General features: G+C 54.8%; 1 protein-coding gene across 1 annotated transcript in view; it reads left to right on the top strand.

The window, feature by feature from the left end:
* Positions 1-12,252: 12,252 nt before the first annotated feature.
* Positions 12,253-22,988, top strand: part of CA12 (carbonic anhydrase 12) — a 48,562-nt gene continuing 37,826 nt past the window's right edge. The window contains exons 1-2 of the mRNA XM_062206087.1: positions 12,253-12,337; positions 18,951-18,971. Of these exons, the coding sequence (XP_062062071.1) occupies positions 12,253-12,337; positions 18,951-18,971 (106 nt within the window). The remainder of the gene's footprint in view (positions 12,338-18,950; positions 18,972-22,988) is intronic.

Genomic DNA, 22,988 nt, shown 5'->3' with positions numbered 1-22,988 from the left:
AGCTGGATCAGAAGTGGAGAAGCCAGGACTCAAACCGGGCGCTCTGCTAAGGGGTCCAGGCACCACAAGCGAGTCTTAACTGCTGTAGGCTAAGGAGGAAACTGACATTTGGAGAGTGTAAGTGACTTGCCTGAGGTCATGGAATAGTGAGTAGTGGAGCTGAGCTTCCAAAACTCTCTTCCCTTACCATTCTGCCTGCCTGATTCTGGGTGGAAGTTTTCAGAATTGAATTAGGACTCTTCACCTTAGGTTGGCACTTGTGAGCTTGGTCTGGAACTGTGCTGTGGCTTAGAGGACAGGGGAGAGAGTGGACAGTCCATCAAACTGAGAATAAGAGGAGCAGGATTGGGGTGGGCATTTGGTGTGGCAGTGAAGACGCCCCTTGGGAGCAGAACATGGCCCAAGTGCTGGGGCCCCTGCACCCGTGGGGGAGACCCGGAAGAAGCTTCTGGTTCCTGTATCCAGCCTGGCTCAGCCCTGGTTGTTACAGCCAACTGGAAAGTGAACCAGCAGATGGAAGATATCTTTCTCCCTCTGTGTGTCTGTCCTCTTTCTGTAACTTCTTACTTTCAAATAAATAAACACGTCTTTTTAAAATGCCACTTGGGATGCCTGCATCCCATATCCACGAATCTGGCTCAAGTTCTGGCTCCTCCACTTCGGATTCAGCTCCCTGATAATGTGGTTGAGAGGCAGCAGGTGATGGCTCAAGTACTTGGGTCCCTGCCACCCACGTGGGAGACCTGGATGGAGTTCCAGGCTCCTGGCTTTGACCTGGTCCAGTCCCAGCTATTGTGGGCATTGGGGGGGGGTGAACTAGTGGATGGGTTCTTTCTCTCTCCGCCCCCCATCTCTCCTCTTTTGTTCTCTCTGCCTTTTAAATAAATAAATAAAAGATTTTTGGGAAAAAAAAAAAAAAAAAAACAAGAACAGGATCTGGCCCAAACCGCTGAGGTCAGAGGAGCATGGATCCAGCCGGGAGGTATGAAAGGAGAGACGTCTGTAGGAAACCTTAGCCACTGTCATTTTGTTACATCTCCTAAGCGGTCTTGGTGTCAGCTAACTTAACTGGAAAGAGGCAGCCCATATTGTACCAAGGTTTATTTCCCTTAAAATGCCCACTCTTCCTGTGTATAGAACCTTGGGATGGTTATCATTTTTAAAACTGATCAGGCACAGTGCTTTATAAAAGCCCCAGGGAACAGCTGTGTTCTCCACTCAACAGAAGGAGGGGCGAAGGACTCAGTGCAGGGTGACCAGAGTCACCATGGTAACTGGTGGCAGGGGAAGGGGGAAAATTTACATCCCTTGTTGGAAGCTGGTTTCCATATGCTGGGATTAGTGAACCAAGGCGGAGATCAAACCAACTTCCGTTTCACTGTTTCAAGCCCACTCTTACGTACGCCAAGTGCCTTTATTTCCAGAGCACTTTCACGGCCTCATATAGGGTCTCATTGTGCGCCACAACCCTACCTAGGGTTAGGCATCCTTATTCCAACTCACGGACCAGGAGATGGAGGCACGCACAGGCCAACAGGCTTGTGAAGGTCCCAGAGCTGGATCCTGGCAGAGCCGAGAGCCTGGCATTCTTTCCTGCGGGTCACGCTGTCCTCCTGAAGGACCCTTATGGGGGAGAGGGACAGGAAACTAGGCCTGGGCAAATATCAGGGGCTTCTTAAGAGGTTAGATGCGCCCCAGAGCAGAACTGCCCCTCCCCTCCAGGAAACCTCTGGGCGCGCCCCAGAGCAGAGCTGCCCCTCCCCTCCAGGAAACCTCTGGGCGCGCCCCAGAGCAGAGCTGCCCCTCCCTTCGGAGGGTCTCTAGGCGCACACTTATGATGTCACTGCGACCGGCCAATCCTGTAACACCTTAGCAATCTCCCTCAGCATTCTCCGGTATGCTAATTGTCCCTCCGAACCAACCAATCCCGTGCCACCTCTGCATTTTATACCAGCACTCTCCACCAGCATTCTTCGCCAGCATTCTCCCATATGCTAACGGTCCCTCTGAACTGACCAATCCTATACATGCGTTAGGAATATGCTAATTCGTTGCCTATATAACCTGTGTAAAACTGCCGCTCGGGGCTCTCCTCACTGCCTGAGGTGGGGGGCCCGTTTGCGCAAACGTACAATAAATACCTCATGCTTTTTGCATCAGCTGGTTTGGAGTCTGGATTTTTGGGCGTCCTCTCGAGCAAGTGGGCATCTCTACTACTGAGGGGCCCAACATTTGGCGCCCAACGTGGGGCTTGAGGTCGCCCTCAGACCCATTCTCTGCGGACCAGTTGGAGGTATAATTAAGTGTTTTCTGTCTGTTGTTGTCTTCGTCTTGAGTATTCTGACTGGCCAGTATCTGACCTGACTCTGTGGGACCAGTGGGGGAGGCAGGCGTGCCCAGCAACCCCTGGCCCGTTACCCGGAGGACGCTCCGGGTTATGAGGGGAAACCCTCGGTCTGTTCCCCCGGAAGACGCACTCGGGGTGGTCTGGAGGTGGGTCGGAGACTAAGTCTCCCTCCTTCCCGGGGAGGGCTGGTCAGGCAGCCGCTCCCAAAAATAGCGCAATAGCGTTCGATTTGTCCTAGCCATGTGTTTTGTCTTGCTTACTGTATATGTCTGTGCATTGGCTGTTCTTTTTGTTTGGGCTGAAATTCTTACACGCAAGGGTCAACAAATAACCACCCCTTTAAGTCTCACTCTAGATCACTGGAAGGACGTTCGAGAACGCGCGCGCCACCTCTCAGTGGAGGTTAAAAAGAAACAATGGGCAAGATTCTGTTCCTCAGAGTGGCCGGCCTTCGAGGTCGGCTGGCCAAGGAACGGCACTTTTAACCTCGATATTATTTTACAGATTAAGGAGCGCGTCTTTCAGCCAGGATCCGATGGACACCCTGATCAGGTGGCCTACATTACCACGTGGGAGGATCTTTCACGTAACCCCCCTCCCTGGATAGAACCCTTCTCCTTCCCGACGGAGCCCATACGGACCCCGATACCCCCTCCTCCTATCCCGGTTGTGCCAACCTCCTCCCTATTCCCTCTGAAGGAGATTCGAGGTCCAAAACCTGACAAGCCACCGGTTCTTCCGGCTGATCAGGACTTTCTGCTCCTTGACTCTCCCCCACCCTATCTTCCCAGCCAACCTGCTCCCCCGCAGGAACCCCCACTACAACCAGAGCGGGATGTGCAGCCTTCTGCACCATCCCCTGATTCCACGAGGGCAGGGGAAGAAGTCTCAGCGCCTTCCCCGCCCTCCAGCCGCCTGCGCCTCCGTCGGGGGCAGGCAGGGGGCTCGGGAAGCGTCTGGACTTCGCAGGCTTTTCCTCTTCGCTCGGTGGCTGGCCAGATGCAGTACTGGCCATTCTCTGCTTCCGATCTTTACAATTGGAAAACCCATAACCCCTCTTTCTCTCAAGACCCCCAGGCTCTGACTGGGCTGATCGAGTCAATTTTATTGACTCATCAGCCCACCTGGGATGATTGTCAGCAGCTTCTGCAGACCCTCCTCACTACTGAGGAAAAGCAGCGCGTCTACCTCGAGGCACGGAAAAACGTCCCTGGAGCAGATGGCCGACCGACCCTACTGCCAAACGAAATCGAGGAGGCGTTTCCCTTAACCCGTCCTGATTGGGACTACACCACCGTTGCTGGTAGGGAGCGACTTCGTCTTTACCGCCAGGTTCTCCTTGCGGGTCTCAGAGGGGCTGAAAAGCGCCCCACCAATTTGGCCAAGGTACGTGCAGTAGTGCAGGGGGCTGAGGAAACGCCGGCAGGCTTCCTAGAAAGATTAATGGAAGCCTACCGTATGTACACCCCGTTTGACCCCCTGGCAGAGGACCGGCAGGGAGATGTAATCATGTCCTTTATAGGACAGTCAGCGCTGGACATCCGCAATAAATTGCAGCGGCTAGAGGGGCTTCAGGGATATACTATACAAGATTTAATGAAGGAGGCAGAAAGGATTTACAACAAAAAGGATCCACAAGGAGCAGGAGGAAAGGGAAGGCCTGCACTGGCCTGAGGGAGGCTCGTAAATCCCCAGAGGCAGTTAAAACTAAGGTGGAGCCTTCAGGTGTGGCAGCAACCCCTAAAAGCCCAACACTGCCTTAAGGCACTGCGCCTCCAATTCCGCCCATGTGGCCACCCCTTTTTGGTTATTCCCCTCCCTTGAATCACCCGCCGCCATCTTGTAAACAGCGTGCCTACCCAACCTCACAGCCAGTCCTACTAGGCCCCGACGTGCACAGTCTTCCCTGTAAATGGGGGACCACGGCCTTTCTCTGCACTCTCTTCCAGTCAGTGTAGCCTGTTGCACCCTTGCAGACCACAGCCAGATACTCTAGGGGAGACTAGTCCTTGGGCTGCTTTTTTCCTCTCCATTTACAATTCAATGCTGTCCTCACTAGGAAGAAAAAATGCCTTTGGCTACCACTGGCCTTACCTAAAGGAACAAAAACCTTCATCCATTAACCCTTTCCAACCTAATGAGTCTTTATTTGCAGTTAATGAAACTTTTTCTCCAGCACTACGGAAGCCTCTCATTCCCTGCCGCTTTGTTTCAGATGTGTTTCCCTGTCCTAAGCAACGGGCTTCTATGCTGATGACCAGCTCTTTTCTGTGCTGCTGTAGTTAACTTATCTAAGAGTTTGCACGTGTCTTGAAGGTTTCGTGTTTTATTGAATTTGTCTGTCTTTAATGTTTGAGTGATTACCTAACTCTGATCAGATCTGCCCCACAGCTTTGGTTAAAATATTCAGGTTATACGTACTAGTTTTTGGCTAAGCGGTTGACTCTCTAACAGTTTAAATTCTCAAATGGAGTCTAACAACTTTGGGACTTCCAGTAGGATCCCTGGAACTCTCAAAGGATGGGACTCTAAATTTGTTAAAGTAACAACTGTTTAAGTCTATTTAAATTATGCAGTGTATTAAAATATTGTAGATGATGTCGGACCTATGTTGTATTCGTGTTTTTGCTTTCCAGCTAAGGTGGTCTTACAAGTTTTTATATGTCCTTAATATGCTTTAAACTTGTTTCTTTTACAGATCTGCTTTTGCAAAAACTATAGTGTCTCTTTTTAACAGTGTCTGCTTAGTGGGTTACTCTGCCATTTCTAAAGTTAGGTCATGTAAGCTCTTTTTAGCTCTGTTAAATAGTTCTAAGTTATGTGCGGATTTTGTGTGCTAACTCTTATGTTCAAGGTGTTTATTTCTGGTTTCCAAGGTAATCTAGTGTGTACTCCAAAAAAGCCTCTTTTGGATGAGCCTTAATGGACTCTTTCCCTACCTCTTCTCTCTTCTTGGACTGCTTCTTGCCCTGCTTTTAATCCTTGCTATTGGCCCATGCATAACGAATAGGCTTATACAGTTTATACAACAGCGCATAGAGGCAACTAGGGTAAGACAGGTTGAGGTTCATTACCAGAGGCTGCTAGCCACAGAGGGCTATGATCCCCTGAACTGGGGAAGCACCCCCGGTGCTCTCCACATTGCCAATGACGGGTAAGATTCCGGATGGACCGGAACAACCTAAGACAGGCGGTGGAGAAAGCTCACCACGCCCCCATAATTACAAGTCACGCGACACCCCAAGACGGGTAAAGCACCCAGCGTCCTGCACCAACCTAAGACAGGGCTCATGGCCAAGCTGCCTGGGTTACCAATGACGGGTAAGGGCAAGGACGGCTGGGGGCAACCTAAGACAGGGACCGCGTGCTAAAACAAAAAGGGGAAATCTGTGGGGCATGAGCGCGGCCAGGCCAGGCCCGGGGGCTCTGCATGCGCAGCTGCTCCAGGGTGCCCCCGACCGAACTGCGCAAAACGAAGCCACGCGGAGCCAAGTAAGATGGCGCCCAGAGGAAGTAAGATGGGCGGAATCCAAAGTTGTTTACCACTAAAACTAATTGGCTGCGCAACAACAAGGGAGGTAACAAAACTAGTAACAAGTGTATAGACATAGGGCTAGTCCTATAGAAATCCCCCCCCCAAGGTGTTTTTTAAGTAATTGGTTGGTCCTTAGCCCTGCCCCAATGACTCTGCAGTTTTGTGTTATAAAAGGTACTATTATGCAGAAGGTGACTGAGTCCTTGCTAGACTTGACTCCCCGCTGCGTCTGATTGTCTCCGGGACCAGGAGGCTGGGGAACGGGCGAGCGGCGCGCACTTACCTTTCCTCGGACCCAGTCCATCCTTGTACGGGTGGACTAAGACCCAACATCTGGCGCCTTGACCAAATTAGCGTTGGAGACTGGCGTTAAAGACTGGGTCCAACTCCTCCCTATGGTGTTGTTCCGGGTCCGAAACACGCCCTCTCATTGCGGACTGACACCATGCGAGGTCCTTTGTGGAGGGCCCCCACCAATAGCAGGCTTGCTTGACCTTGCCAGTGACTCCGTTGCCGATGCCCCTAGGTTACAGGCCCGGTTGAGAGCGCTCCAGATCATCCAGAACCAGGTCTGGAAACCTCTTGCAGCAGCCTACCAACCCAAGACGACAACTATCCCACATCCTTTCCAAATCGGTGATGCCGTGTATGTCCGAATCTAAAACTCTAGAGCCCCGGTGGCAAGGCCCTTTCACTGTGCTGTTGACAACTCCCACCGCTCTCAAGGTCGACGGAATCGCTGCTTGGGTCCACGCCTCACACGTGAAGCGAGCACCACCTCCCCAGGGCCCCGAGGATCCGGATAGACCAGCCAAATGGAAGCTCCAGCGCACTCAGAACCCGCTCAAGCTAAGACTTTCAAAAACTGTTTAATATTTGTGATGTTCCTGGCCTTTCCCCATTGTTTTTCCAATCCCCATGCTCCACAATTGTTAACGTGGGAAGTAATTTCCCCCACAGGACGGGTGGCCTGGTCTGTTAGTGGTTACATACCCCCAGGGCATGGTGGCCCACCTTATACCCGAACGTATGTCAACTGGTTACTGGGTTAGATACCTGGGATGTACCTGACCAGAATAATTTGACAAAAATCCCTAAAAATAGTCTTAACTATTGGGGCGTGTATGGCTCCCAGTCCCCAGTCAGTGGGACTCAACCCAGTCCAGCAAGAACAGAGTTCCCTCCCTCCAGTGAGGCAGGCTCTCCCCAGACCACCCCTCTTGCCAGCCACCCTTTCGCCTAGCTTGGCAAGTTTAACTCCAAACCCAGGTGCTGACTCAACAGTACCAGTGTCAAGCTTCAAAGATCTCCGAGGTCCAATAGATTTTAGGATTAAAATCTGTGCAAAGAGAAAAGGAGGGAATGAAGGACCCTTATGGGGGAGAGGGACAGGAAACTAGGCCTGGGCAAATATCAGGGGCTTCTTAAGAGGTTAGATGCGCCCCAGAGCAGAACTGCCCCTCCCCTCCAGGAAACCTCTGGGCGCGCCCCAGAGCAGAGCTGCCCCTCCCCTCCAGGAAACCTCTGGGCGCGCCCCAGAGCAGAGCTGCCCCTCCCTTCGGAGGGTCTCTAGGCGCACACTTATGATGTCACTGCGACCGGCCAATCCTGTAACACCTTAGCAATCTCCCTCAGCATTCTCCGGTATGCTAATTGTCCCTCCGAACCAACCAATCCCGTGCCACCTCTGCATTTTATACCAGCACTCTCCACCAGCATTCTTCGCCAGCATTCTCCCATATGCTAACGGTCCCTCTGAACTGACCAATCCTATACATGCGTTAGGAATATGCTAATTCGTTGCCTATATAACCTGTGTAAAACTGCCGCTCGGGGCTCTCCTCACTGCCTGAGGTGGGGGGCCCGTTTGCGCAAACGTACAATAAATACCTCATGCTTTTTGCATCAGCTGGTTTGGAGTCTGGATTTTTGGGCGTCCTCTCGAGCAAGTGGGCATCTCTACTACTGAGGGGCCCAACACTCCCACGGCTCGTGCCTGACACTGAGCAGGGCAGCTGGGTTCACACGCGGGTTACGACTGCACGCCAGCATCGCTGAGGCGAAGAGGCAGAGGCGAGCAAAGCTATGCAGTGGGCTTCGTTTTCCAAGACTGGCTGTCTACACCAGGACCGATGGGTCCAGGCAGGTCTTGGCCTAGAGGTTCCCTGAGCCATGGCGCAGTCCAAGGGTATGGCTTGGTCTTCTCCTTCCTCCTCCTCCTGCTTTCTCTTCCCACCTCCTTTCCTGATCAAAGCAGAACCCATGATCATTAGCAAGGAGCCAGGTAGAAGGGCTCACACTGTCTCCTTTGCTGGAGAACTGTGTTGAATTACCTGGGTGCTCAAGTTCCTGGGATCCCGTTGTGGCAGATGCTCTATGCACTGCTCAGAGTGCAGGGTTCCCCAGTGGCCCCATGGGCCTTGCAGAAGGGGACACAGCCACGTCCCCTGCCAAGCATTGTTGGAGTGCCAGAACTGGCACCCCGTGCCTATGACCAACAAGTAGCAACTGACGTCAGTCACAGAGAACCCACAATTTATGGATCTCATTAGGATCCAGATAGAAAATACCCAAACGGGAGGCATTCGTAGGACAACCAGGAAAGGGCCTGTCCGGGCCTGGGAGGATTGTCTGGGTTGGGAATTCAGTCACTGCCAGTCAGAAGCCTCGTGAACTCGTGCTATGGAGAGGGTTAGCTTCTCCAGGCCTGTCTCGGATGCCTCATCTAGCACTGTCCCCACAGGTTGTCATCAGAACAAGGTGCCAAGCACGTTGTGCTAAGGAAACAACAGGTGTTCCGTAGATGTCAGTTTTGCTCCCAGCAATCCTTTCTTTACATGCAAGGTGCATTTCCGAGTGAGTGCCAGGATTTGAAGAGTTCCCATACTAAGAAATAAAACTCTTTCTTACTAGACTTTTTTGCCCCTAAGGTTAACAATTAGCTGATGTAAGGGGCCCCAGCTTTGGGGAAGAAGAGCCTAATATTACCTGTGCATTTCAAAGGTTTTATGGAGTCCTAGAATCTAATCCTCACACTGCCGAGGTCTCACCTGGCTGCCCCAGGACCCGGAGGGGCCCTCTGGGTTATACATCAACCGTCCTGTGCATGTACTGCAGTGGCGATTATGTAGTTATTCATGAGATGACTTGTTGGATGTTTGTGCAAAGACCACGCTCAGTACAGTGCCTGGCACAAGGCAGATGAAGGAATGGAGGAATGAACAAAGAGTTCTCACTTGCCTTATCTCCTACCAGCCATATATCAATCCTGCAAGTGATCGGGGGCGGGGACTGCCACCTGCTCTTGCCAGAGGTGGGAAGGTGGCACCGCGGTCAAGGTTATCCAGTCAATGGTGGGGCTCCTGACACCAAGTGTGCATTTCTTCCCTCCACACTCCTCTTCCCTTTGACTCAGCAGCCTCACCCGCATGTCTGTGCAGAGGCTCACATCCCAGAGGGGCACCGTTCCCTGGCGCCTCTGTCTGGGTGTGGCACTCGGTGGCCGGTTGCCACATCTGAATGCAGAAGATCCACTGTGCGCCCTAACTCATTGAGTAATGGGTTAGTGATTGGCTGACAATAGCCCTGTCTGGAGCTGGCCAAGCAAGCCCTTACGTGTTCATCCGCAGAAGCTTCTGGAGGCAGGGAATGGATTCCCAGAGCTGAGAACTTGAGCTGGTTAGGTGTATGTTGTTAGGGGGAGGGGAGGGGGAGGGGGCACCCTTGGCATTCTGCTTGAATATTTCCTTTTAAAAATATCTGTTTATTGGGGCCAGCTCTGTGGCATAGTGTGTAAAGCCACCAACTGCAGCGCCACCATCCCTTATAGGTGCCGGTTCGAGTCTCTGCTGCTCCACTTCCAATCCAGCTCCCTGCTAATGCACCTGGGAAGGCAGCAGGTGATGGTACAAGTGCTCGGACCCTGGGACCCACGTGGGAGACCCAGAAGAAGTTTCTGGCTCCAGGCTTCGAATCAGCCCAGCTCCAGCCATTGTGGCCATTTGGGGAGGGAACCAGTGGATGGAAGACCTCTTTCTCTCTATATATATATCTCCCCCTACCCCTCTGTAACTGCCTTTCAAATAAATAAATCTTAAAAAAAAAAAGAGAGAGATCTATTTATTTATTTGGAAGGCAGAGTGACAGAGAAGGAGAGAGATCGATCTTCCATCTGCCTGCAATAGCTGGAGTTGGGTCAGGCTAAAGCCAGGACCCAAGAATTCCACCTGGGTCTTCCACATGGGTGACAGGGAGCCAAGTACTTAGGCCATCATCTGCTGCCTGCCAGACACATGAGCAGGGAGCTGGAGTAGCTGGGACTCGAACCAGGCTCTCTGATACGGGATGCGAGCGTCCTAAGTCGCCGTTTAACCTGCTGCGCCACAATGCCTACCCCTGCTTGAATTCCATCCATTTCTGTTTGCTCTCCCTCCCTCCGTCCCCCCCACTTGGGGCAGGGGGGTCTCTGTTTTATTCTCTGTTTCCTCTGTGTGGCCTCCCATTCTTTACTAATTAACCAGGTTTCTGATATGGGCGTGCAGTAAATATCCCAACCCTCTTCTTTCTCACTATGAAATCCAGCTCACAACCCAGCCTCAGCAATCCTGCAAAGCCGCTCCTCCTCCCTTTCGTGACCTGGCTGTCTGTGGGAATCTCTGGAGAGCATTCACAGGCTCACGTTCCAGGAGCAACTGGACTTAATGTTTAGCCAAACACGAGGGGAAGGAAGCTCGAGGAGGAGGGGGAGGAACGGTGCGCACGTGCCCAGTTTACCTTTGGTGGTGACACGCGGGCCAAAGCGATCTCACCTCCCCGGGTTCAGCCTCTGAGTCTCTGACCCTGCTGCGGCTCCTCCCCATCCCCAGAGCTCTTGTGCACCTCCAATCCGTTCATCTTCTGAACAGGCTGCCCTGGGAGACAAATCAGAGGCGAGAACAAGAACCAGGGTGCAACACGGAGGCTCTGGATCGGGCAGAAAAGGTCCTCCTTACACCTACTGTGGTCCGGAAGTGCTCCTAACACGGTGGTTATTGTAACGGCTCCCTACGGGCGATTTCAGAGCCCTGGGTTAGCCCACACGGGACAGCCGAGTCAGAGCTGTAAGGCCTTGAAATGCGGCTGGCACCTGCGTCCTGCTGCCTCTCAGCAGGTTGGCTGCTTAGTCCCTCCAGAACCCAGTGGCTTCATTGGGCGCTCAGGCCAGCCCAGGGGTCTGCGAGGGTCAGAATAGAAATGAGCTTGCCACGGCCCCAAGAAGATGGAGCGATGGGTCAGGTACCAGGGTGGGGGTGGCGGCGGTGGAGGGTGGGGGGCAGGCAGTGCGGGGAGCATTTTTGCAGCCTGCTCTTGCTGTCAGGGCAGTGTGTGCAGGCACCGAGGGGAGCCCAGCACCTGGGGCAGTGCAGAGACACCCAGAGGCCCAGGGAGGCCAGAAGCACAGATGACCTCAGGGGTGGGACCAGCGGGGGACAGCAAGGGCAGCAGGGAGGTTTAGGGGGTGTATCAGGACCTCTGACACGGCAACTAGACAAGGGCTAAACACAAAGGGGATCTGAGCGTGTGCAGGTGACTAGACAGAACACAGGTATGTGAGGGAAGCGGGCAGGTATGTGAGGGTGATGAGAGCTTGCGCTGGAAACGAACCTGGACACTGATCCAGGCCAAGGGGCACAATGGCCAGTAAGTGCTCAGCACATAGTAGGTGCTCAGGAAATAACATGAATCTTTTTCCGTGTTGCCAACCTAGGGAAGGGACCCCGTTCCTAGGCTCCCAGTGAGGGTGGATTGACAGCAAGAGCCTTGGGCACGTACTCTTGATCCATAGTCAAAGCCCCAATCGCTCAGGAAAGCTGCCTGCATGCCGCTGTGCTGTGTGCCGGCTCTCAGCTGTGTGCCGGCACCCAGACTTGAAGAGGTAAGAACCGAGTCAGGAACACGGTGCACAGTTCCCAAACATCAGTACCCTCAGTCCCTAGCCTGCGCCCCGGAAGGGGGCTTTTGCCCTAGAGGCATTGTACTTAGGGGCTCCTGGGCAGGGGCAGTGACAGACGGAGCCGTCCCTACACTCGCCCACACTCGCCGGCAGCTCCAGCGAGCCGGGATCCCGGGTCAGCCGTGGCTACCTCTCACCTCGGGTCTGGGGCGCCAGCCCCGGGGAAGGCTGGCCGACCTGGCCCCGCCGCACGATGAATCACGTGTTTGGGGCTGAGCCGCTCCATAAAAGCAGCCCGGGAGGGAGCCAGGAATCCACAGAGCTACGTGCTCGCCACAGCATCTGGGCTGTGCGCACGCGGTCCTGGTGCGCGCCCCACCGAGCGCCGCCCGAGGCCAGGAGCGAGCTGGGAGCGCCTGCCGGGCAGGGTCCCCGAAGATGCCCGTCGGCAGCCTGCGCGCGGCCGCGGTCCTCCTGCTGGGGATCGCGCAGCTGCCGCCTTCCGGCGCAGCCCCGCGGAACGGTAGAGTTTCTGCCTGCTTCTCTCTTGACTGTCCCGAGCGCCCGGCCCCACCTGGAGAGGGGGATTTCCCGGGCTGGGGGTGGAGGACGCAGGGAAGGCATGGGGTCCAAGAGCTCCTCCGTGTTTTTTAAGGATGCCTGGTTTGGCTTTGGAATGCACGACCTGCTGCAGCTGTGGCGGGAAGCGCGTTGTCTTTCAGACGGAGTCGGCGGGGAGGGAAGGGTCTGCACGGTCCTTGGAGTGGCTAGGCGCTTCTCCTGGGGGCAGGTTGGGGGAAGGGGTGCGGGGGGTACTCTTCACCGTGAAGTTTCACCTCCAGGTGGCCGGGACGATGCAACCCAGCCTTAATCATTGTTTTTCTCCGGGAGGGTTCCACTATCCTGAAGGCACACGTGTGTGCACACACAGACACACACCTCATTTCTGACTGTAATTAGGGCCTTTAGCCCCGAAGGGCTGGAGGTGGCTGGGGCCCGGCAGGGCGGCAGAGGGTGCTGGCAGTGAGGACCTGCACTGGGGGCCCACCTGGGGCCCGTGAGCCACCAAGGCCGGGTTAAATGAGCTTTTGGGGGCAAGAAGAGGAGGCCAGGCGTTTGCCTGCTCTTCTAGGGGAGGATTTTTCCAAGGTGCAGTAAGTGGTGTGAGAGCTTCCTGGGGGCTCCTGTCCTTGGCAGAATTTGACTCAAGCTGTGGGGACATCCGTGGGTGCCACAGCTCCTGGGCTCAAACGTTTACACAAGGACCCAGGGTGACTGTGATGGCTCAAATTCCATGCTCCCTGGCTCAGCTTGGGGGGTGGGGGGGCGACTGGTCCTGCCCAGCCGCATCAGAGCCCCCAGGCTCCTTTCCTCCTGGTGCCCCTGGTGAAGGGCGGGGCAGCGGGGCTGTCAGTCTCTGTGGGATTGCTCGGAATTAAATCCACATCTGCTAGCAGGCATCCACAGCATCTCCCTCACGTGTGGCCCAGGGAGGGAGAAAAGAGGTACATACTCGGAGACGTGGAAATCGATTTTTTAAAACTGCAGACTTTGACAGGGTTTCCCCTCCCAGGAGAGCTGGGCTGAGACGAGCGTGTTCCTTAGAAATCGCCTTTCTCCTCCTAGGTTGCTCCCAGGCAAAAGAGAGAAACAGCCATCCGCTGGCCCCTTGTCCCTAGGGCTTGCTGCTCCCTCACTGCGGGCAGCTCCCCCCTCCCCTCACTCTCCTCGCCCTCCCCCAGCCTCACCCCCCCCCCACCGCCATTTCCAAGCTGAGGAGGGGAACAGAAGCCGAAGTCCGCGCTCCCCGCTGGGTGGCCAGCCTGCCCACCCAGCGCCCCTACAGCTCTCCCGGCTTTGTGGCTGCCTCAGTGGACAAGGCCACCGAGGTGAACAATGTCAGCATTAACCCCAGGGTGGGGAGGGCTTTTGGCTGAGGATGGGGTCAGAGTGTGGTCGCCCCTGGCCTGGAGCACTGGTGCATGTCCAAGGCAAATGTCCAGGGCAGGGAGGCAGAAGGCGCAGTCCGGCAAAGCCAGGGGCCTCTGGGGCCAGCCTTGGCCTTCCCAGTTGCGAGGCTGTGAGGTGATGTTTCCATGAGTTCTGCCCGCACCTGGTGTGTGGAGCTGCGCGGTCCCGGGCCGCCTGGATGAGGGGTGCCGGCTCCCAGGACAGGAAGCAGGCAGGGCCCTGGACCTCTGGCCTGGATCTTAATGAATACCTTCTCCCGGGACATTCCTTGACCTAGGCCATCTGGGTCTTCAGGTCTAACAGGCATGGGGCAGAGGGACCAAGTCCTTTCCCAGCTCCAGATGGAACACGTGACCCTTTCTGGGGAAGGGCCTGTCCCCTCAGGAAGCACCAAGGCCTTGGCCTGGCCCGCCTCATGGTTCAGTTTAAGCCCCTTAAGTCTCCCATCCCTAAAGCGTGAGGCCAGGAACCGGGAGGTACCATACATGAAACACCTGTGCATGTTTTGTCTTTCTCTTTTTAAAGATTTATTTATTTATTTGGAAAGGCAGAATTATAGAGAAAGAGAGGGAGAAACAGAGAGATCTTTTATCCACTGGTTTACTCCTCAAACAGCCGCAACGGCTGGCTGGAGTTGGGTAGGTCCAAAGCCAGGAGCCAGGAGCTTCCTCCAGGTCTCCCATGTGGGTGCAGGGGCCCAAGTACTTGGGCCATCTTCTGCTGCTTTCCCAGGTGCATTAACAGGGAGCTGGATTGGAAGTGGAGCAGCCGGGACTCGAGCAGGTGCCCATATGGGATGCTGGCATTGCAGGTGGTAGCTTTACCCACCATGCCACAGTGCCGACCCCCCACCCCCACCCCACAGTTTTAGAAAGTCTCCCTGGGGCCGGTTCTATGGCATAGTAGTTAAAGCCACCACCTGCAGCACCCACATCCAATAAGGGCACTGGTTCAAGTCCTGGTGGTTCCACTTCCTATTCAGCTCCTTGATAATGCACCTGGGAAAGCAGCAGAGGATGGTCCAAGTGCTTGGGCCCCTGCACCCACGTGGGAGACCCAGATGAAACTCCTGGCTCCTGGCTTTGGCCTGGCTCAGCCCCAGCCATTGTGGCCTTTTGGGGAGTGAACCAGGGGATGGAAGGTCTCTTCCCCCTCTCTCTGAAATTCTACATGCAGATAAATGACTTTTTTTTTTTTAAAGGAAGCCTTCCTGAGGTCAGATTTGAGCTGACGGTGAACCAGTGTGGGCCCTGACCTTCATCTAGTCAACACTCAACTCACCATCTCTGCCTTGGTTACAGCGTCTTCCCTGCCCTCCAGTCCCTGAGCCCCTGCGTTCACTGTCATTGATCCCCAGAGCCCCAAGACATGGGGACCAAGCGGGCTTGCTCAGAGAAAGGAGGGCAAGAAAGGTTTCTGTGTCCCCAACCCCCAGAACCTGGGTTACCACCCGAGTAACAGTTGACCCTGAGCTTTCCAGAACCTTCTGCTGGTGCCTCCTCTGAGGACCGGAGCTCCAGGATCCAGGGGAAACTTGGCGAGCTCGGGGAGGGTGACCAGAGACACATGGTGTTGAGTCTGAGTTTTGATTTAGGGGCAGGTGCCACGAAAGCCTCTGGCCAAGGCTGGAGTTGCTTTCCTGGTGGCCTCCAGGATCTCCAGAAAATTGTGGGATTTTACAGCCTGGGCCTGCAAGTTCCCTGTCTGGCAAAGGGGCAACAACTGGCTTCCTGGGTCTCTGAGACCCCTGGTTGTGTTCTACTAGTGAGCCCCTCAAACACAACACTGAGCGGAACTGTCCAGAAAAGAGGTTGGAGGTCTCTGTAGCTTAGTTCCAAGACAGTGTATTCTTTGTTTCCATTACTGTTCCAGTAAAAGGGTTACTAGCACACCTGGGGGCCACTGACTGTCTCCATCCAGACACTGCTTCCTGGGAGGATAACCTCGGGAATGTCATCTCCCTTGGGGTCCACAGCAGGTTGGGGGCCGGGGTCTGTGGATCCTCTGAAATTAACTGACATGAACTTTTGTGTCTAGGCTGTGGGCACTTATGTGGAGAAAAGGTTCATCACGTAGTAAGGTTAGCTCCAAGGGGTCTGGACCCCCCACCCTACTCCAAAGGGTGAAAAAGAACAGCGAAGATTGCCCCAGGTCCGGGGCACTAAAGGTTAAAGGTCAACACCTTGGAGCATGTGCTCTTGGGCAACTCCCTTCCCCTCCATGGACTTCCACCTCCTCACCTATGAAAATGGCTGTCAATGGGCTGTAGACCTGCGAGAGACCTAAGTATTTCTTTTCCAGGGTAGGATTTCAATAAATCATGTCTAAACCTGAAAAAATGTAATAGAAATGACATAAGCATGTTTTATAGGGGCGTGGAGAGAATACTAAAAGAAGCACTTACAGACGATTCAGAAGCAGGAATTTAGCCTAGTGGTTAAGACACCTGCCTGCCAATCAGAGTGCTTGGTTTCGATTCCTGGCTAAGGTTTCTGACTCCTGCCAGTGCAGCCCCAGGGACAGTGGTGATGGCTCAGGGTCCTGGCAAGCAGTGGCTGTTTTGTATTCCTTGCTCCCAGCTTTGGCCTTGGCTCTGGCCCTGGCTGCTGTGGATATTTGGGGAGTGAACTAGTGGCTGGGCACTTTGTCTATCTCTTTCTCTCTTTTTTAAAAATCTATTTGAGAGACACAATTACAGACACAGAGAGGAAGAGAGAGAGAGAAAGGTGTTCCATCTGTTGGTTCACTCCCCAAATAACCGCAACAGCTGAAGCTAAGCCAATCCAAAGCCAGGAGCCAGGAGCTTCTTCCAGGTCTCCCACATGAGAGCAGGGGCCCAAGCACTTGGGCCATCCTTTGCTGTTTTCCTAGGAGCATTAGTGTAAAACTGGATCAGAAGTGGAGAAGCTGGGGCTCGAGCCAGCACCCAAATGGATTGCTGACATTATGGGAGGCTGCTTAAGCCGCTATGCCACAGCGCTGGCCCAGGGGCTGATATTTTTATTAAAAAGCCTTGTAGTCACAGCTCAGTCTTAAAACCAGGTACAAGGCTGGCGCCGCGGCTCACTAGGCTAATCCTCCGCCTTGCGGCACCGGCACACCAGGTTCTAGTCCCGGTCGGGGCACCGATCCTGTCCCGGTTGCCCCTCTTCCAGGCCAGCTCTCTGCTGTGGCCAGGGAGTGCAGTGGAGGATGGCCCAAGTGCTTGGGTCCTGCACCCCATGGGAGACCAGGAGAAGCACCTGGCTCCTGCCATCGGATCAGCGCGGTGTGCCGGCAGCAGCGCGCCTACCGCAGTGGCCATTGGAGGGTGAGCCAACAGCAAAAGGAAGACCTTTCTCTCTGTCTCTCTCTCACTGTCCACTCTGCCTGTCAAAAAAAAAAAAAAAAAAAAAAAAAACAGGTACAAGCATAATTTGATTAAAATTCCCAATTAAATTCAAAATTAATGAAAACCACTGAAGCAATGGCATTAGACAGAATAATAAGAACAACAAAATGAGGATAAAGTAGCTAAGTAGATAATAAAGTTGGGGCAAGCGTTTGGTCTTGAAGTTTAATAAGATGGCCACATCCCATAGGGGAGTGCCTGGGTTGAATTCTTAGCTCCAGCTCCTAATTGCATCTTCCTGCTAACGCAGACCCTGGCTCAAGTACTTGGGTCCCTGCCACCCACAACGGAGACCTGGATGGAGACCCTGGCTCCTGGCTTTGGCCTGACCCCAGCCCCAGGAATTGTGGACATCTGGGGAAGAGAACCAGCAAATGGGAGATCTCTCCCCTCCTCCCTATCTCTCAAATTAAAACAAACACAAAGACCTCTTCTTTCAATTTTAAACACCACCATTGGCTTGGGTAGGAAATACCGCCTTTGATAAGTGACCAGATCACTGGCCAGGCAAATTTAACTGCAAAGAAATTCCTAAGAGAGGAAAGGGACGGGAGATTCTTCCTCTTCCGGCTGTACCCTCAAAGTCACAGGGCACTGGAGGAGGAGAGGATTTGCAGGCGCAGGGCCCCCTTGTGGGATGTGTCTGGACTCAGGGTCTCAGTCTCCTTCTGGAGGCAAAGAGGGAGGTGGGCAGGCAGGGTGACGAGAGTACAGCTCTGCAGTAACTTTAAAAAGCACGTTTCTGATGCAGGAACAAAGGCCCTTGATTCCCGGGGGCCGTGGGGTGGGAGGGGTGGGCGCCCTGCCTTATACTCCCGGAGCACTGCTCCTGCACCCTGCAGCCACTCTGCAATCCCAGCTCCACTGAGGGCAGCAGCTTCTGCAGAGGAAACCTCTTTCCTTTTGCAATCAGTGGTGTGAACCGTTCTCCGGGGTGTATGGTTAGGTGGGGAGGAGCAAGCTGCAGAAGCGTGTTTCCAGTGGCCCGAGGCTGGTGTAAGGAAACAGGGTAGGGGTAATTAATATGCGGGTGCAGCTGTGCAAGGGCACCCAGTCTCCCTGTAAGCCAGGGGTCCAACAGAAGCAGGGAGATAGGGTGGGAGGAGCAGCTTCTCTGAATACATCTGGATGGTTTGGGGGGCTTTGTTTTGCTTTTGAAAGGCATAGAGACAGAGGTAGAGACAGAGACAGAGACATCTGTCACCTGCTGGTGCATTCCCCCAAATGCTGGCGGTAGCTGGGGCTGGACCAGGCTGAAGTCAGAAGCTGGGCACTCCATCCAGGGCCCGCTGGTGGATGGCAGAAACCCAGCTACTGGATTCATCGCCACTGCTTCCCAGGGAGTGTGCTAGCAGGAAGCTGGAATCGGGAGCAGACCCAGGCCTCAAACCCAGGCCCTCTAAGGCGGAGTGCAGGCGTCTCAAGTGGTGTCTTACCCTCCACCCCGAATGCCTGCCTTCGCTTTTGGGTTTTGAGCCATGTGCAATGATTCCTCATGCATATCATGAAATCTGGCTTCTTGGTGATGTCTGGGGGGCATCTACTGAAGATGGCTGGGCCCCTCCTGCATCCCCGAGCCCACTCCCTGGCCCAGTCTCTCTGGACACAGTTGCTCTGAGCAGCTGTTGCTCTGACACAGACTCAGCGTGCATTTTGATTCCTGGGTATCCATCTCCTATTCCGTCTCACCCGTTTCAAAATAAAATATGTAGCATGTCCCCTAACTCGTTCAGGCCAATGGTGTTCATTTGCTTTGTTCTGGTTTTTTTTGCAGGATCCAAGTGGACCTATGTTGGTAAGTAGCAATTTTAAAATACTTTTTAAGGAGATGGCTTTATTTAATGAGAAACCTGGAAACTGCCTGCTCCGTGGGGATGGGGGGTGGGGATGGAGGCTATGCTCAGATTGCTGAAGTGGATGCAACAGTATCTCCAAAGAACAGCTCTCTGCCGGTTGCATACTGCACTTTCTCCAAGCTGATGATTCTGCTCTGTGCACTTAACTGTGAGTCCCGGTGTGAAGGCTTCACAATCCTTGGAAGATTTTTTTTACCTCTAGACTGCAAAAGCCCTGGGCAGGAGAGCGCCTTTCTCCCTTGAAGGACATTTGTCCTACGAGAAACAAAGAATAAAGGGCTCCTTTCTGAAAGTTTGGCTCAGGCCCCGGAACTTAAGCTGTCAGTGTGTCTAGAACTGACTTCCTGTTGCCATGTCTCTGAATGGGGTGCTGGAGGAAGAGGTAGTGGCCAGTCTTAGCTCCATAGAGGTACTAGTCTTAACATGAAGCATGTGTGCCCCAAGGGATTGGTGAGACGGGTCGGGAACAGGTCGGCACCTCCAGCCGGCCTGCAGGCTAAGCAGCTGCACACTGGTTCAGCTGGAGGCTTCCAGCGAGTTGGAAATGTGGTCACTGGCCCGGGGGGTGCAGGTGGAGAGAAGGGTGCCTGGGGCCTCTGGCAGGCGCAGGCCCCCCAGTGATGTCGTCATAGCAGTGGAGTCACCGAAGACGCACTGGACACATCGTTTTGGCACACAGGAGGGGAGAAGGTGGAAGTGTGCCACTACAGGGAAAGCCAGGGGATGCAATGGCCAGACAGAGATTGGCCTTTGGATGTTCCTTAGCCTGGGAGGCACGGAAAAGTCACTGAACCGACCAGCCAGCTGCCCGGGGCCCCAGGTCTTGTCAGCTCCAGCCCCGTGAAGCTTGGCTGTTACCAATGTACCTTACGGGCTTATTAGGTACAGGCACTTTGCTGACTGGGTGGGTAATTAGGAGGGCAGGCTGTGGACTGTAGCTGGGAATTAATTACTTGGAGCTCATAGTTCAAAGCAAGATATAAGACAGAATAATAACGGAGAATAAATAATTGGTTCTGTGCCCTGCTTGCTCAGAGGGGGTGAGAGGGCTGGGGCTGGATGGTTCAGGAAGGCTTCCCAGAGTGGGAGGGCTCTCCCCTCCCTGGGCCTTGGGAGATGGGGAGGATTCTGAGGGTTGGGGGCAGTGCTGCTGGCCAAGGGGATGATGGAGTCACATGAGCGGGGTGGGGGTGGGGGGCAGGGAAGGAGGAGCAGGTGGTCTCTGAGGGAGGCAGGAGCAGAGGCTCTGAGGGCAGACACCCGGGCTGGGCGGGGGAGGCAGCCCAGGCTGTCCCACTTTGTCCTCTACATGGGCAGGCCGGGCAGGGAGGAAATCTGTGTCTCAGGAAGAGTAAGGCAGGGACGGGGGTGGAGGGAGGCAGGAAGGTGTTTGGTCTTGGCAGGAGCCCCAGCCTGTGTGTTCCCCTCCAGCTTATAGGCAGGAGACCTGGCAGAGCTGGGAGAACATGCAGGGGAGGTGGCAGGCATGGAGGGACGGTGGGACTCAGGTGCTAGGCCTTACTCTGTGAGCGCCTCGGGAAGCCCTTGGCCCTGCTTCCCTTGTCTGTACCTGGACGAGGGTGTGTCTCCATGGGAGTTCCTCAAACTGTAGCTGGGGGTCACCTACATCAGAATCACCTGGCATATGTTGAAGAATGCAGATTTCCAGGCCTTAGCCTGGACCTGGGGGAGGGAGGGAGCCTGAGAAACCTGTATTTCTAAAACATTCCCCCTCCATGTGACTTTCAAAATGTTTATTTTATTTTTTAATTATTTGAAAGGCAGAAGGAGAGAGAGGGAGAGAGATTATCTTCCATCTGTTGGTTCATGCTCCAAAAGGCTGCAATGAGATCAGGAGCCAGGAACCAGGCTGGAGCCAGGAGCTAGGAACTCCTATCTGGGTTTCCCACATGGTGCAGGGGCCCAAGCACTTGGGCCATCTTCTGTTGTTTTCCCAGGCACATTAGCAGGGAGCCAGATCAGAAGAGGAGCAGCTAGAACTCGAACTGGCGCCCGTATGGGATGCTGGTACTGCAGGCGATGGCTTAAGTCACCATGCGACACTGTCGCCCTCCTCACCTCCACCCTCCACACTCGCTCCAAGGGACTCTTAGGCATATCTGTGAGAAGATCACTGACCTGATGGTTCTCAAGAGCTTTCTAGCCCAGGAGTCGGAGGGTTGCCCCGTGACTGCTACCACAAACACAAGCCAGGTGTCTGTAGGGCTCCCTGGCTCTGTTACAGCCCCAGGGGACCAGAGGCATTGTGGACACGCCTGTGTGGCTATGCTAGGGCTCCCTGGGGGTGGGCTGCTCTGCACAGGAGCCCTTCTCCCTGACCTCAGGCCCCCCCATCCCTCTAGCCTTCCTACCCTGCACGAGCAGAGCCACTCTGCCGAGGAGGCAGAGGGCAGAGTCTCCGATGCAGGGACGTGCATGGGGTCAGCACAAAGGCCAGGCTGGTGTTTATTAGTGGGGTGGGCACGTGGGATGTGCCGTCAGCCCGCAGTGGGGACGAGGGGTGGAGAGCAGATGGAAGATGGCTCAGGAGGCAAACAGGTCCAGGATGGCACCTGGCACCTGCGCTCAGCGTGCACAGGCAAACAGAGGGCCCAGCAGAGGTGCTGGGGGGAAACGGTTTCCAAACAGTGCAGGCTGTGCTGGATGGGGCAAGCCCGACCCAATGCCACCTGCTGCTTTTCCCAGAGCACAGAACTCGGCTTCTCTGCACGTAGACACTGCTGAGTCCTCCTACTCCAGGGCCTCCTGCTGCCTGGTGCACATGGTGGGGCTTCTAGAAGTACAAGGAAAGGAAGCCCCCCCATCCCCCTGGCCTTGAGTCACCAGCCGACCTCATGGGTGGCGGCACCGCTGGAGAGGACCATCTGACAGCTGAGATGGGCCCAGCCCTGCCCCTTAAGTGTGTGTGTGTGTGCTGGGTTTAGAATTGCTGAGGGTCAGTCACAAGAGCGAGGAGGACAAGGAGATGAAGAGGACCCTTCCTGCTGGAAACCAGCCCCGCAGCCATCCTGCCGAGCCCGGCGGCCTCACCCGCTCTGAACCGGAGGGCAGCTGCAGGCCGGGCTGTCATGTGAGCCGGGGACAAACTCCTGCCCGCTAAAGCTGATCTAAGCTGCTGAAAGTCAGAGAGGCCTTGCTGGGCTGGGGGGGGGCGGGGTGACGCGTGCGGGTCAAGTTCACGTCCTGGGCTGTGCTTAGTGAAAACGCGTCAAGCTGTTTATGGCGGATGCAGGCACTCTTCTGTGTCATGTTATACTCCAGCAGGGAGCTCACCGATCCCGGCTGGCTGGGAGTCAACCTTGCCCTGACCCTGCCTTTGTACCTCAGAACTTAGAAACCCAGTGTGCCCAAAACAGCAGCGCAACCAAAGAAGCAGGAGGCTCTTGGAACTAACGGCCAGAGGACACGGTCGCCCCCTGAGCAGAGGCAGGCACGGCGTGCCACCCCGGATGATCTTAACATTGGTCTCGTGGCCTCACATGTGAGCAAGCTCAGAAACAGGCAAATCCCACTGTCTGCGCATGACCAGGGACACGGGAGACAAACCCTAAAGGAGCTGGACGGCAGAGGAATCTGGGCACGTCCCGCCTCCAGGGGGCAACCACGAGACCACTCCAGCAGGGCACTGTGGCAAGATGGCAACTTGGCCTGGCTGCACGGCCTTGGGCAATGGGGGGACTCCGCGTGATCCACACGCTGCCTCGTGCCCCCTCGTGCTGCTGTGTTTTCTCCGCCCCTCTCGGTTCCTCTCCCAGATGATAGATTCTCAGTCTTTAAAGACGTCCCTGTAGAAAGTAGGACAGGCTCATCTGTGGGGGCAAACCCTGTTCTCTCGCCCCTCCTACCCAGGTCCTCCAGGCCCGGGGCCTCCACCTGCCCCTGCCATAGTGTTAAGTTCTGCACACCCTCTCCAGCCCCTCCCCAGCACGAAGAAC

The sequence above is a fragment of the Lepus europaeus genome, chromosome 11, assembly GCF_033115175.1.
Source record: "Lepus europaeus isolate LE1 chromosome 11, mLepTim1.pri, whole genome shotgun sequence".
NCBI lineage: Eukaryota > Metazoa > Chordata > Mammalia > Lagomorpha > Leporidae > Lepus > Lepus europaeus.
This window is presented reverse-complemented; position numbering and strand designations above follow the sequence as displayed.